Source organism: Salvelinus alpinus, chromosome 22, assembly GCF_045679555.1.
Source record: "Salvelinus alpinus chromosome 22, SLU_Salpinus.1, whole genome shotgun sequence".
Taxonomy (NCBI): domain Eukaryota; kingdom Metazoa; phylum Chordata; class Actinopteri; order Salmoniformes; family Salmonidae; genus Salvelinus; species Salvelinus alpinus.
Window position 1 is genome coordinate 13,432,202 of NC_092107.1, and position 17,189 is coordinate 13,449,390.

General features: G+C 39.7%; 1 protein-coding gene across 1 annotated transcript in view; it reads right to left on the minus strand.

Moving 5' to 3' along the window:
- The window catches only part of LOC139549749 (limbic system-associated membrane protein-like), a 1,088,465-nt gene extending 1,073,597 nt beyond the window's left edge, over positions 1-14,868 (minus strand). The window contains exon 1 of the mRNA XM_071360485.1: positions 14,631-14,868. Coding sequence (XP_071216586.1) covers positions 14,631-14,694 — 64 coding nt within the window. The 5' untranslated portion in view covers positions 14,695-14,868. The remainder of the gene's footprint in view (positions 1-14,630) is intronic.
- Between the last annotated feature and the right edge of the window lie 2,321 nt (positions 14,869-17,189).

Consider the following 17,189-nt stretch of genomic DNA (forward strand, 5'->3'; position numbering starts at 1 on the left):
TTTAGCCATACAAAACCGTGGTTACACAATAAAAATACTAGGAAATCAAGCCTCAATATGTCTGACGTCATCTATCAGAGTGATCTAGTTTAATTGAAAGCTAATCATATACTTGACTAAAAAATACAGGGTTGACAGGAATCGAAAGACAAATTAGTTCTTAATGCAACCGCTGACTTACATTTTTAAAATTATCCTTACTTTTCAATACAGGGTTCGCCAAGTGACGCGATAACAAACAAAATGGCGAAATATGCGTTTAAAATATTTCGACAGAACAACGATTTATCATATTAAATATTGCTTACTTTGAGCTGTTCTTCCATCAGATTCTTGGGCAATGTATCCTTTCTATGTTGTAATCTTCTTTTGGTCGATAGATGTCCTCTGTCCTTCGAAATATCCACTAACGATCGAACGGGACCACAAAACGTGTCCAAAGTTTCAGAGTGCACAACAAAGAAATTCCTCAAAATCGCACTAAACGGATATAAATTGCTATAAAACGGTTCAAATTAACTACATTATGATGTTTTTAACAACTATAACGACTGAAAACATGACCGGAGAAATATTGCTGGTTAGACAACGATTTGGAATGAGGCAAGTCCGATGTCCTTCACGCTTCAGGCGCGCGACGAGAAAGGGAGGTACCTATACATTTTGTTCTTTTATAATGGCTGTGATTGTGCAATCGATTCCATTCAAAACGTGATGACGTACAGACACCCAGAGGAAGACGTAGGCAGTGTCGGTTTCTTCATAGCATTCACTGTCGCCTTAAAAACAGACTCCAGATCAGGGGTAAAAATTTCTGAAATCTGACCCCTGTCATGAAAAGTGCTGTAGATATTGTTCTGTACCACTCAGAGACAAAATTCCAACTCTTATAGAAACTAGAAAGTGTTTTCTATCCAATAATAACAATAATATGCATATTGTACGATCAAGAATTTAGCACGAGGCAGTTTAATTTGGAGACCCAAATATGCTAATGCGGAACAGCACCCCCTATAGTTCCAAGAAGTTAAGGACAGCAAAGTCAAGGTATTGGAGTGGCCATCACAAAGCCCTGACCTCAATCCTATAGACATTTTGTGGGCAGAACTGAAAAAGTGTGTGCGAGCAAGGAGGCCTACAAACCTGACTCAGTTACACCAGCTCTGTCAGGAGGAATGGGCTAAAATTCACCCAACTTATTGTGGGAAGCTTGTGGAAGGCTAACCGAAACATTTGACCCAAGTTAAAGGCAATGCGACTAAATATTAATTTAGTGTATGTAAACTTCTGACCCACTGGGAATGTGATGAAAGAATCTAAAGCTGAAACAAATCACTCTACTATTATTCTGACATTTCACATTCTTAAAATAAAGTGGTGATCCTAACTTACCTAAAATAGGAAATTTTTACTAGGATTAAATGTCAGGAATTGTGAAAAACTGAGTTTAAATGTATTTGGCTAAGGTGTAGGTAAACTTCCAACTTCAACTGTACATATAGGTAGAGTTACGGCCAAACTGTTATCTTCTTCCTATTTTTTCAACTGCAAAGTCATGTTTCTTTTTCAATATATGGGAACAATACACTATTGTATGTGCTATGACAGCCCCAAACAGTACATGTGCTATATGAAGCAGCCATACTAAAAACTTGAATTTCTCCTGACTACGATAGTAATCTATGGTGCAGTTTCATTACTAGTTAACCGTGTTCGCTGCACTGCACTCAGAAGGGGCTCCATCTCCACAGAGAAATTAACAGTTGGCATTTAGAGCAGCATGTTGCCCTGCCTACCCCAATTCATTAAACAAATAAGCATTATGTTAATACACTAATAAGGGTAATTTAAAGTTAGATGAAGAGGAAAAGTGGGCCAGCGAGGTGGGCCCGATGTGGTCGACACCACCGAACTATGACACTGCCCCAAGGCGTGAGACATGGCCAGACTGGTTAAGCATACAGGGTTCTGTTGAAGACCAATGTCAAAATGCTGCTGTGTCTCTCCTGCTGTGGTTAAATGTAGACAGACCTAGTGAGGGCTCTACGCTGACCTTTATTAGAAGAAGCACGTGTGCGCCTAAGTTGAAAAAATTTTGCCGCACACAGAGAAATGTAGGAGCGCAATAAAAATGTGAGATATTAAAGCTTGAATCTTTCATTTTTCTAGGCGCACTGTTGCTCTTACAGTGGCTCCTCAATTAATTTGTTTTAGCTTATGCTGCGAACATTTGTGATAGATGGTGGCAGATTGTGGTAAATTGCATCATTCTATCATTGCACCGCACTATCACAAGGGGAAGTTATAACGCTGATACATCGGTAGTCTGAACTGTGGCACAAATGTATTATCTTTTCATAAATTAATGGAGGTGTGAATGTTTCAGTCCAAGAGTCTCTTCTCTTGCAATAGAGTCCTGCATCAGGCAGAAAAATAATTGCTGGCGGGTGGTCCCGGAGTTGAGAGAGAACTTGGGTAAATACAATGGCGCACTTACACTTGGGCAGACAATTTTCAAAAAAAGGTACGTTTGGGATTTTGGTTTCTCTGCCTCTAAAAACAGACAGAAATCATTTAAAATAACAAACTGGCTTTATTTACCAGAGTGTGAAAGAGAGATAGACCCTCTATATAAAGTGAGTTTCTGAAACAGGGTCTTTCTTTGCTGATGTGAAGAAGAAACTGAATTGTCATGACGTTGGCCTGAGTGGGGAAAGTTTATGACCCCCATAAATACCTTTCCCCTTTTTCCTCTCTACCGATGTGACTATTAAAAATCTCTTGGTTAACATTGAGAGAGAGTCTGGTGACATGAAAAGATGGGAACGGAACAATATTTCGGTAATCCAACCAGCTGAAAATATGCGGTGGTACTAAATGAATATGGCGTCAGACATTATTACTGATGATAGGACGACATAAACTGTATCTTGGAAAGTCTACACATTCTAGTTATCAGATTCACATGAAATTGTTGTGCAATTTAAATGTTTAAATATGAAACTATTTGTGAAAAGATTAAATGTAATTTTAGCTTCCAAATGAGAGAAATGGGTTTTCATGAGTGTACTATGCTCAACTCAGTGGCCCTGCCCATGTGAACAGACATTGGTTATAAACTATGAAACACGCCCTTCTCTCCCCTCCTTTATAAAGCCCTTGACGAAAATGTAACTTTCTGTTCCGAGGACGTTAGGGCGACAGTCCTACGTTAAAAGGGCTCAGATAATAAGCTGTTCCAAGGACGAGTGGACTTACATTTACATTTACATTTTAGTCATTTAGCAGACGCTCTTATCCAGAGCGACTTACATTTTATTACATTTTTACATACTGAGACAAGGATATCCCTACCGGCCAAAACCTCCCTAACCCGGACGACGCTATGCCAATTGTGCATCGCCCCACGGATCTCCCGGTTGCGGCCGGCTGCGACAGAGCCTGGGCGCGAACCCAGCCCAGCCTGGGCGCGAACCCAGAGACTCTGGTGGCGCAGCTAGCACTGCGATGCAGTGCCCTAGACCACTGCGCCACCCGGGAGGTGGGGACTTGAGGTCCCCACGTTGAAAGGACAAAGACCACCTAGAGAACCTAACGAAATTAGCATCAAATTTCAATGTGAAGGTGACAACCTACACCCCTGGAAGGATGAATTTCGACTATACCAGCCAGAATATAGCATGAGCTTAAAGTATGGCAACTTGGTATGAACTTTTGAACTCTTATTCACAAAAAAAAAGTGATACCTCCTAGCCGTCGCGTTAGCGCAGCAACTGTAAACGTGTGCTAGGAGAGGACGGACAGAGTGTCTGTGATACCACACGACGACGGTACTACCAAGTATACATTCTACCACCAGATATTCTTCCGAGGACCAGAGATCCATGCTGGACCACCCGGCCTACCATCTACCGAAGCGCAGCTCAGAGTAAATATTTATTGCATTCTCCTTTTTCAAATGGGCGGTAATTTAGAATGCATAAGATACTGTATTTACGATGGCATAGCTTCTTCCCGCTCTTTCACTCAAACCCCCTCTCTTTGTGTAACCAGCTGTCATGTCGGCTCTGTCCACCAGGGCCATTTTCTTTATGACATAATTTGTAATCAATGTATGATACATTCTGTGTATATGTAATTCTGTGTGATTAGTTAGGTATTTAGTAATAATTAAACCAAATGTTGTATTGCTGGTTCAACTTGTTAGCCAGGGTTTGTGAAGATAACCAAGAATTTACAACTTTCAGATGAGACTAAATAAGGTGACGATTAAATATTGACTGCTATTGATGTAAAAGATTACTAGGTCTTTAAGAGTTTATTCGGAAGTTAACAGCTCTATTAACATTCTTTCGTGGTGCCCCGACTTTCTAGTTAATTATCTACCTGATTAACTTAATCAGGTAATATTAATTACAGAGAAATGATTGTATAGAATAGCATGTCATTTAATCCGGCATAGCCAAAGACACGACAGAATGAACGAGAGTCCAGCGAGGATAGGGAGGTGAAAAAGGTTGCCCATATTTTCAAGACCTGAGCTACTTCATTTATTTATGAAATGTACTGTTTATTTAGGCAATTTTATATATTAGTTTAGGCTTGGCCTATTTAGTAGCATAAAGCTGTGTGACTCACTCATTTGTGGCTTTGGATCATAATAAATAAGTACCAACATTCTTTCTGATAGTCTTTAATACAGAAATGTTTTGAATAACTTATTCTGCTCTTGTTGTGTGTTCAATCATTTGTGAAATTGTGGTAACAATGAAGAATGTAAACTAAATAAGTCAAATAAATCCTATCCTATTCAGATGCGTGTTGCAAGCTTGTCATTTTTCCTTAATTTCTTTGTACGATTTTATTTGCTCTTTTTAGACAATGCAAAACATACAAACTAACCACCTGCTCACACCCCCATCTCCAGCGCCCACATGGCCTCAAACTACACCATTTTGTGTCTCTGTCGCCCACATGCACGTTCAACATTTGGATTAATAAAGCATTTAAGAAGAGTTACATTGGTTGATTCAGTTAAGTATACGTCTTTTCAAGATGATTGACGAGAAAACTATCGTCCAACCCATCTCACTGCAAACCTATCTGTCATTTCTTGAGATATGCAGACAGCCGGATTAAAAAGTGAATTTCTATTGTAATACTTCTGACAGCCACATTTCTAAACCACCCATAACTTTTGGACTTTAACATTCTCAGAAGGCATGGATTATTGTAACCTAATGAAAAATGAACCTGGTAATCTAATTTAATTTACTGCAGGCCTAAGACCTATGGGTTTAACATTCTAAACGAATGATTATATTGAAGATAGAAGCCGCCTCAATGAGATCCGAGAGCTGATCCGTTACCCAACAACATATCAATTTATTTAGCCTAATTGTTTTAATGACTACAGACCGTAGGCTAATTTTCCTATTTTCCGGCATTAATTTGTCTGCATGTCTATTCAACATTTGGCTAAGAAGAAACCACGCCATGAATTAAGAAGAGATATATTTCACAATGCAATGCTGCACATTGACAACTCATCGCTTTAAAAAGCCTTCTAATATTAGACAACAAATAAATATACTAAAACACTACTTCAAAAACAGTCCATTCATCACTGAATTTCAACAAATTGCTGTGCAGGAAAAGGATGTCATCCACCGCGCCTAGTCAAAGGCTCGCAGATGGCTGAAACCACACATCCATCTGTAGGTGACGCTTTATCCTTTGGTACCACACAATTTCCAGGTGGACATTAGGCCTCGATAGAGGAAATCAACAAGATCCACATGTATTCTTTCACAATAGCTGGCCTTCTGTTATCTGCAGTTTGAGCTGCACTGTTCCACTCCGTGGTGGATAACATCCACTCGTTGTTTATGCAATGGGCTGTAAGGCACAAGTATCCTATGCCAAGTATAAGTGCGCCATTGTATTTACCAAAGTTCTCTCAACTCCGGGACCACCCGCCAGCTGATTTATTTTGCCTGGTGCAGGACTCTAGTGCAATAGGAAAGAAACTTACTGAAACATTCACACATCCATTCATTTACAAAAGGATAGTCTAATAGCTTAGCTAGGTGTGAAAAATTCCCCAATTTCTGCCACAGTTTAGACTACCAATAGATGCTGCGGACAGAGTTGAGTCCTATTGTAAAGAGTGGCCATAAAAGGGCAAACTTGCAATATATTTGATGCTTAAGTTGTCTAAAGTTTTACATTTCTAACTCAATATCACAGACCAGATTTACGCTGACAAAAAATGCATCAACCCCTACAAATATATTAAATTATTATAATCCACACAATAATTCTAACGAAATGAGCTGTAGTGTGAGGAGAGACTGCATCAGAAAGAATGTGTCTCTAACCTTGCATTATAATAGAACGTATTTTGAACGAAAGCCAGGAATGGGTGAGTCACTCAACCCTATGCTGTTCCTTCTTCTGTTGCCTATTAGAGTGTTTGTTTAATATCCTACTGAGTCTGTGATCACCAAGCCTCATGCAACCGCAAAATGTCGGATTTCCCAAATCCATCTGTTTTTAAACTTTACTATATTAAAGGCTTTACTTTTTTTTTTATTACAGACTCTCCGGTTTTACTTTATTTAGCATTGTTTACACTGTTCCAAACTGGCAGATAAATTATATTGTAATCTAACAGTACTTGTTAGTCATGCAACAGTATGGCTTGCATTTTTGACAATGATTTTACATGAAGCCTAATTCACATGATATGCTTAAAATACTTATATCCACTAGGCTAATAAATAATAAAAATGTTCCCTTTAGATGACTTAATTTACCTACAGTACCAGTCAAAAGTTTGGACACCTACTTATTTGTACTATTTTCTACATTGTAGAATAATAGTGAAGACATCAACACTATGAAATAACACATATGGAATCATGTAGTAACCAAAATAGTGTTAAACAAATCAAAATATATTTTATATTTGAGATTCTTCAAAGTAGCCACCCTTTGCCTTGATGACAGCTTTGCACACTCTCGGCATTCTCTCAACCAGCTTCATGAGGTAATACAAAATGCAAGCAGAAAGAAAAACACGGTCATAAAAAAAACACATTCATCAGTAATAAGCTTTCTGAATTACCCTAGCGGTACCAAAACCTCAAATTTAAGACCATTTTGAAGATTATTCCACAAATAAGGTGCAAGAAAACTAAAAGCTGATTTACCCAACTCAGAGTTACCATCCCTGAGACCAGTTGCTGTAACTCGTACAGTATGTCTAAAAGTTTCGTAAAGATGTTAGGTACAGCAGGACTTTTGATAAAGGCCTTTTTAAATGAAATCATAGCAATGTATCAACCTATGTGACATCAGAGAGCCAATCAACTTTCTGGTAAAGAATGCAGTGACGAGTACTAAAATTGTTGACCGTAATAAAGCGTAGTGCGCTATGACAAACTGCACGTAATGGCTTTAATGAAGTGGCAGTTGCGTTCATATAGATAATGTTGCCAAAGTCTAGCACCGATAGGAACGTCGACTGAATAATCTGCATTCTACTATTTAGCGAGGAGCAGGACCCATTTCTATAGAAGAAGCCATTTTAATTCTCAACTTAACAAACTCATCAATATGCTTTTTAAAAAGACCACTTTTCATCGATCCAGATGCCCAGATATTTGTAAGCAGGGACACTATCATTATGGACACCATCCAAAGTACATACAGTGCATTTGGAAAGTATTCAGATCCCTTGACTTTTTCCACATTCTGTTACGTTACAGCCTTATTATTAAATTGACTATATCCCCCCACCCCCCAATCTACACACAATACCCCATAATGACAAAGCAAAAATGAAATTTCTGCAAATGTATTATAAATAAAAACTGAAATATATCACATTTACAGAATTATTCAGACCATTTACTCAGTACTTTGTTGAAGCGCCTTCTTGGGTATGACATTACAAGCTTGGCACTCCCGTATTTGGGGAGTTTCTCCCATTCTTCTCTGCAGATCTTCTCTGCTCTGTCAGGTTGGATGGGGAACATGGCTGCACAGCTATTTTCAGGTCTCTCCAGAGACCAGTTTGATCGGGTTCAAGTCCGGGCTCTGGCTGGGCCACTCAAGGACATTCAGAGACTTGTCCCGAAAACAATCCTGCTTTGTCTTGGCTGTGAGGTTAAGATGTTGGAAGGTGAACCTTCGCCTCAGTCTGAGGTCCTGAGCACTCTGGAGCAGGTTTTCATCAAGGCTCTCTCTGTACTTTGCTCCGTTCATCTTTCCCTCGATCCTGACTAGTCTACTAGTCCCTGCCGCTGATAAACATCCCCACAGCATGATGCTGCCACCCCGATGCTTCACAATACGGATGGTGCCAGGTTTCCTCCAGATGTGACACACAAACTCCAAGCGGGCTGTCATGTGCCTTTTACTGAGGAGTGGCTTCCGTCTGGCCACTCTACCACAAAGGCCTGATTGGTGGAGTGCTGCAGAGATGGGAGAACCTTCCAGAAGGACAACTATCTCCACAGAGGAACTCTGTAGCTCTGTCAGAGTGACCATCCGGTTCTTGGTCACCTCCCTGACCAAGGTCCTTCTCCCCCGATTGCTCGGTTTGGCCAGACAACCAGCTCTAGGAGGAATCTTGGTGATTCCAAACTTCTTCCATTTAAGAATGATGGAAGCCACTGTGTTATTGGGGACCTTCAATGCTGCAGACATTTTTTAACCTTTATAGAGTCACAAACCCGGATCCGAGATCCCCCCCATCAAAAAAGCTGACTAGCATAGCCTAGCCTAAAGCGACAGGGATATCATATAATCAAATGTTCATGAAATCACAAGTCCAAGACACCAAATGAAAGATAAAGATCTTGTGAATCCAGCCATCATTTCCGATTTTTTAAATGTTTTACAGGGAAGACAAAATATGTATTTCTATTAGCTAACCACCATAGCAAAAGACACAACTTTTTTTTGTCCACCATTTTTTTACTCCATCAGTAGCTATCACTAATTCGACTAAATAAAGATATATATAGCCACTAACCAAGAAACAACTTCATAAGATGACAGTCTGATAACATATTTATGGTATAGCATATGTTTTTTTAGAAAAATGTGCATATTTCAGGTATAAATCACAGTCCTACATTGCAGCTGCAATCAGAAATAGCGTTGGAAGCAGCCGGAATAATTACAGAGACCGACGTCAATTACCAAAATACTCATCCTAAAACATTTCTGAAAAATACACAGCATACAGCAAATGAAAGCCCAACATCTTGTGAATCCAGCCATCATTTCTGATTTTTTAAATGTTTTACAGGGAAGACACAATATGTAAATCTATTAGCTAACCACGTTAGCAAAAGACACCACTTTTTTTACTCCACCATTTTTTTACTCCATCAGTAGCTATCACTAATTCGACTAAATAAAGATATATATAGCCACTAACCAAGAAACAACTTCATAAGATGACAGTCTGATAACATATGTTTTTTTAGAAAAATGTGCATTTTTCAGGTATAAATCACAGTTCTACATTGCAGCCACCATCACAACTCTCACCAAAGCGACTAGAATAACTACAGAGAGCAACGTGTATTACCTAATTACTCATCTTAAAACATTTCTGAAAAATACACAGCGTACAGCAATTGAAAAACACAGATCTTGTGAATCCAGACAATATTTCAGATTTTCTAAGTGTTTTACAGCGAAAACACAATGTATCGTTATATTAGCATACCACATGAGCTAACATCACACCAGCATTAAATCAAGGCAAAGGGGGCGATAACGTTATCGCCACCAAAATATATTAATTTTTTCACTAACCTTCTCAGAATTCTTCAGATGACAGTCCTGTAACATCATATTACACAATGCATATAGAGTTTGTTCGAAAATGTGCATATTTAGCCACAAAAATCATGGTTATACAATGAGAAAAGTAGCTAAACTGGGCAGAAAATGTCGGGCGCCATCTTGGAGAGTGACTTAGTCTAATCATTAAATAATCATAAACTTGACTAAAAAATACAGCGTGGACAGCATTTGAAAGACAAATTAGTTCTTAATGCAATCGCTGAATTACATTTTTAAAATTAACCTTACTGCGCAATACAAGTTGCGCCAAAGCGAAGCTACCCCAAAAAAAATGGCAGCTTATGCGTTTAACATTTTTCAACAGAACAACGATTTATCAGCATAAATAGTTCTTACTATTAGCTGAGCTTCCATCAGAATCTTGGGCAATGTGTCCTTTCTCCGGTCTAATCGTCTTTTGGTCGAAAGATGTCCTCTTGTCCTGTCGAAATGGCCACTAACGTTCGGCATGTACAGGGAAAGTGTCCAACTCTTGAAAGTGCGTCACAAAGAAATGCCAGAAAATCGCAATAAACTGATATAAACTGAAATAATTCGGTTCAAAATAACAAGATTATGATGTCTTTAAAGCTTATATCGAATAAAAACATGACCGGAATTATCTAAGGAGCTAAAACCAGAGCTTCCACAACGATACGCAAAGCTCCTCTTTGCGCCCGAGCGAAGATCCAAAAGAATGGCCACCGTGATTCCAATCAATTTATAACCTTTGGGAACTACGCAGAGAGTCCATTTCAAGTCTCCCTATTCGCTGACACCCAGGGGAAGGCGTATGCAGTGCATCTCAACCAATAGAGGACAGGCAAATTAATACACAGGTCTCAGAACAGCCAGTACAATTCTGAATTCTGACATACACATAGGAAAATTGCTCTAAGTCGAGTTCTGTTTCACCCACAGACATAATTCAAACGGTTTTAGAAACTAGAGAGTGTTTTCTATCCAATAGTAATAATAATATGCATATTGTACGAGCAAGAATTGAGTACGAGGCAGTTTAATTTGGAGACGAATTTGGACTATGTCGAAATGGCACCCCCCTAGTGGCAAGAAGTTTTAATACCCTTCCCCAGATCTGTGCCTCGACACAATCCTGTCTCTGAGCTCTATGGACAATTCCTTCGACCTCATGGCTTGGTTTTTGCTCTGACATGCACTGTCAACTGTTGGACCTTATATAGACCGGTGTGTGCCTTTCCAAATGATGTCCAATCAATTGAATCTACCATAGGTGGACACCGATCAAGTTGTAGAAACATTAAGGATGATCAATGGAAACAGGATGCACCTGAGGTATATTTCTAGTCTCATAGCAAAGAGTCTGAATACTTATGTAAAAAAGGTATTTCAGTTTTTTAATTGTAATAAAATTAGCAAAAATGTCTAAACCGGGTTTTTGTTTTGCCATTATGGGCTATTGTGTGTAGATTGATGAGGAAAAACATTTATTTAAATAATTTCAGAATAAGGCTGTATTGTAACAACATGTCGAAAAAGTCAAGGGATATGAATACTTTCTGAAGGCACTGTATGCTTAAATCAGAGTTCTTTTTATGCGCTCTAGAGAACATATACTTAGTTTTACCTGCATTCAATACAAATTTCATGTCAATACAAGGCAGACAGTTCAGATATGCATGACTCATGGCTCTTGCATTTCATAGAGAATATGTTATTTATTTCATAAGTTAGAACTAGAAACTCCTAATGTTGTTGACCCAGAAGTTGTGGTTTCATTCAAAGCCATTTTGTAATTAAGCCCCACTGAGTTGTTTATTGACTACTGCCCTGGGTTTGACAGCACTCCATTACTGCACACACAGCTAACCAAGCTACTTCAATAGTCATGTCACTACCGTAATAATTGACCAAATTAGAATTAGTCTGCACACATTGGTCATCATCATGAACACCTAAAATAACACTGAACCTCTTGGCAAAAGCATACAAAAAGGAGTTGGACTGAGAGCCACAAGGTAGTGGGCTCAAATCCTGTGGAGGCCAACCCTCGAATTTGCTACATTAGTGTTAGTAGTGGGATGCTGCCATGAGGCCATCAGAGATGTGCACAGGCATAAGGAACTGTGGAAAGAGAGGTATTACATACTAGTGGACATTACCTTAGTACAATACCAGAAATCTGTTCAAAGGAGGCCTATTGCTGTTATGCATAGATGTTGTATTGCACATGCTTAAACAAAGTTGTTTCTACTGACAATTTAGATGTGGATGACGAGCAGATAAGTGGCAATCCGTAATTTCAATTGAGACATTCATGAGTGCGCTAGGATGGACGTAGTCAATATAACTATTTGTTCAGCACTTTTGAAATGTACAGCGACATTTCGGAACATGGGCCGTTCTTACACCAAGTCAGGGCCGTAGGATAAATAAAGGGGGCATATAAGCAGACAATGAAAGCTCTTACAATATTCAATGATTACATTTCTCTAAAACAGGCTACATGTGCACCACCAAATCAGAACAGGAGGCAAAATTAGAAGGTGAAACAGGACCAAATTATTAGGGTGATGCACATGGGATACTAACAGGTTACTACACCACTTACACTTAATATTACTTTCTTAGCTACAGTATACATATCTCCCTGGCATATTACAGAATTTATGCAGCAGTGTCAGGAACGTTTGTAGAAACGGACCAAGGCGCAGCAAATGTGAGTTCCACATAATTTATTAATAGTGAAACTAAGAAAAAAACAATAAACAATAAATTAATAACGAACCGTGACGACAATGGAGCATACACTTACTCACAATACAAAATTCAATATCCCACAAACACAGGTGGGAAGAAACACTACTTAAATATGATCCCCAATTAGAGACGATTACCAGCTGCCTCTAATTGGGAATCATACAAATCACCAACATAGAAAATGAAACCTAGAACCCCACATAGAAATAATAAACTAGAACACCCCCGTCACGCCCTGACCTACTCCACCATACAAAATAAAGGCTCTCTATGGTCAGGACGTGACAAGCAGCATACAATATATTTTTGGACTCACCTTGTTGTGCTGTGCTCACTTGAACAGGAAGGTGGCGCGGCGGTACTTCGTGGGCACATTTTGTCATCAAAGTCTGGCATTCTCTGGATTTATGGTGCTTTCAAGACAACTGGGAACTCGGTAAAAAAAACAAGGTTGAATCATGATGATGTCAGTGATCTTCAGGTCGGAGCTCTAGAAAGAGGCCCGAGTTCCCGACTCGCAAGTCCGAGTTGGATGACCGTTCAAAACGTATTTTCCCAGTTGTCTTGAACTCACTGAAATCAGATTTCCCAGTTCTGAGTTTCCAGTTGTTTTGAGCGCGGCAGAAGTCATGCTGGATTGACACCATGGCCAAAGTTGAATGTTTATAACCTTTTAAGCTTGGAAAAGAGACCCTTAAACCCAGACTTGGGACCATACAGCCACTCCACTGAATAACAGGCTAGTGATTGCTTTGCAATGCTTGGAGTTAGCCATTGATTCCTTCCAGACCACTCACTGTTTGAGTTTGCAATTTCTAACTTGTTGTGTAATGTTTATGTCCAATGGCCGATGAGCACCGATACATTTTATCTATAATTTCTCTTCATTATTTCTCTTCATATGACAAGGATTAAAAAGGATTTGACAGTAGATTGTCGACTTGACTCATGATGGTGACTGCTAGTTTGCTAGCTTGATATTGAAAATATGATGTTGAAAGTATGATCAGTCCAATCAAAGCTGCTGTAGATATAACATGATTTGACGTCATTTTATCTGTGGCCAATGACCCTGAGCCTTCTTGGATGGGCACTTCTAATGTAATTATATGGCAGAACAAGGGGCTTGAATTTTCGAGCTTTACCCTTAGATTTGGCGGTGACGTAGTGTCCCCATGAGTGACAGAACACTGAGCCAATCACGGCGCAACTAGAGAACATTACCAACCCCTACGCTCTGTATTTTCTGCTGGCTGCCCTACCACCACAGAAAGTACTGAGCTAGGCTGAAACACCTGCATTTTGGAGCTGCCTTACTCAAGAAAGCAAAAGAGACCACGTTTGTATGCGACTTTATTAACAATTTTTTTTGTTCCATTTATTTATTTATTTATTTTTTTACATTGTTTGCAAACTGACGTGTGACACGTATTAATCCCAAAATAACAAAAAAATAAAATTTGCACCACCTGCCCTGAATGACGGGGTCGCCACTGGTGACAGATGAAGCCATCAGATTCGAAGGATACTAAAATCATTCTCAGTCTGACATGAGGAATGTCAGTTCTACAACCACAAAGAGGGTACAAAAAAATATCGCAACAAGACTCAAACTCAGCAGGGACATCGCAGACAAGTCACTTCAGAAATAATTTAATAATTGGTGGCTTGAACTCTCGCAACTGAACGTCTCCCCCTCCACCACCCACTCTGAATCGTATGGGTGCTATTTTCAAGTACTTTTCAATATCTCCCCCTCTGCGTGTGTAAGTGTAGCCTACTTCCCTGTGTGCGTAAGTACCCCGTGTCAAGAGAGCAATAAAATCGGCAAGGATGAACGTCATAAATACGTGTGATAAATAATAAGTCTTAGACACCAGAGGTAGCCGATCAAAGCTCCAAAAGCAGAGGCTCAGCAGGCGTAGGTACATAAAAGGAATTCCTTTAACTCCAAACTGAAAAACGCAATGTGTCTGATAATCTAACATAATTATAAAAACATTGAACTAGATTGCAACCCGTACCTTGAAATCCAAAGAAGAAAAAGAACCCCGGGATCCAAATTGTGTGTATCCAGAAGGAATTCATGTTGTCCTCGTCAGCTTCAAAACCTCTCCTGGACGTCTAGTGCAGGTCTCTTGCAATAATTTCGTGCGCAGGCAGTATCGTCTTTTGATAGAAATGATGCTGTTGGCGTATAGCTCCAAGGCTATGTCCTAATGCTGCAGAGCACTATTCAACTCACTCAAGTGCGCGAGATCTAAACGCATCCTTTTTGCGATCACGACTAGTAGTGCGCTTCAGCGCTTGCCTCTCCTCGTCGTCAATGCCACCTAGTGGTTAAGCAAGTACCTAGAAAAGGAAGTTTGATATACTCTTCTGATATTGATAAGGATAGGACTCATGCTGAACGGGGTGTGTCCCTACCAGAGGTGAAACTTGGCAGAGGACAGGAGAGGAGGATAGCGGCACAGAAATCTGTGGAATAATAATAGTGACATTTGGTTAGAGACCTTCATCCTGCAGGCAAGGTGAGGGCGGGCTGTTTGTAAAGACACTTGAGACTAATCAAAGTCCAGAGGACCATACTCACTAAAAAATGGCCTGTGAGAGAGAGGAACAGACAGGGAGAGTGGCCCTCAGAGAGGGAGAGGTAACATTTTCTTCCCTTTATTGTGCTCTATTCCTCACTCTCTCTACTGCCTACCCAACACGGTCCTCTCGTCTACCGTTTTACATGTCCATGACTGACAGCAAGGCTAATCCAGACAATTCCTGCAATTTTATTCAGTGGCAACTGTCTTTTTTTGTGATCAAGAATCTTACTAGATTGTGATGGCAATGAAAGCAGATGCTGCCTGAACATGCCGTTGTATTCCCGCTTCTACATCTCTCCTCTTGTGAACCCTGGTGAGCTAAATGACTGGTGTTGCTGAATTCAATTATGCTCAGATCCTAGTCATTTGTTAAGTATGAATGTCAAAGACATTACAGCTTCAATAATTGAAGAGAAAAACAAAAGTGGCTCAGGAGGATGTCTGGATGTGATGCGTAACACCTTATTGAATATTGTTCTCTACCTGTTATACACCACCATGTGAACCACAAGCTTTTCATTATGCATGTTCTGCTAGAGAATCATTGTGTACACAATTCACATTCAAGGCTGAATATTATTTCTGTTACTGTCTGATATAGTAATCAATGAGATCCCCGCAGTCTAGCATACATAAGAGCAGTATGTAAGAGCAACTGGCCAGGGACTGCAGTCAATTATTTTTGTTCCATTTATTTATTTATTTATTTTTTTACATTGTTTGCAAACTGACGTGTGACACGTATTAATCCCAAAATAACAAAAAAATAAAATTTGCACCACCTCAGTTGTCTGTATAAATCATTTCTTTCAGCAACACCTCTCACATGTAGGCTCTCTGACTCGTGTGGTTTTTCTATTTCATTGAAGACATGCTGGTCATAGTGATAAATAACCATAAGCACACCACAGCCTGCTTGCTCAACCCAAACATGTCATGTGACAATGTGTGAAATAGTATGTTCGTTTCTTATTTGTGTGCAGATAAAAGTAGAGTAAAACACCATCCTGTTCATTAGAAACTCCCCTTCCCACATTGAGGTCGTATTAGTTTGTAGCCCAAACGGTTCGGACGCTACAGACAGTTGACACATCAGCATTACTGACTTCAGGCCAAACCTTTTCCAACGCTACCCACATTGTGATAAGAACGATTTTCGGGGTGTCTCATGGTCTGACAAACACCGCTGTAGCGCAGCACCTTCCACTGCAAATACAGATGCAGTGGATTGAGACATAGCCCATGCAAAACCCCAGATCTCTCTATACTAAACTGACAGTGCAGCAATAGACTCAAGGATTAAGGGGTTGTTACATTCCCCAGCAAGAAAACCAAAAAGTCACTCACACAGAAGGGGGAACTAAAAGAGTGAGTGACAACAACCAAAACGAAATAGGTGAGTTTTAACAGCGTGAGCGCACACTAAATTTGCCGAGTTAGAGGCAAACAAAAGAAAAACCCACACCAAACTTAGACAGGGAGCAAATCAAAAAACAGGGAAGATCAGATATAGGATTATTTTTCTAGAAATCAAATAGGGAGAACCAACCAAAGGCATTAATCCTCCACATCTCTCAAAACAACTGGAGCACTGGGCCAGCCACATCTTAAACATCACCTGGGACAGTAAGGTTGAAACACCTTCCGACTAACGAGATGGACAATCCAGCACAGGTGTAACACATTCTGACTAATGAGGCAACACCAATCAGTGTCCCCCAAGTACTAACCTAACATCCAAACTCAAAATATAAATGGAAAAAACAAAGCCTGTAACAGCGTAACGGTTGTCTCCTTAAGAGAACATCTTGGGCTAATATAATATATTGCCTGCCTCAAAAATCTACTGTCAAATCTATTTATATATATACAGTTGAAGTCGGAAGTTTACGTACACTTAGGTTGGAGTCATTAAAACTCGTTTTTCAACCACTCCACAAATTTCTTGTTAACAAATTATAGTTTTGGCAAGTCGGTTAGGACATC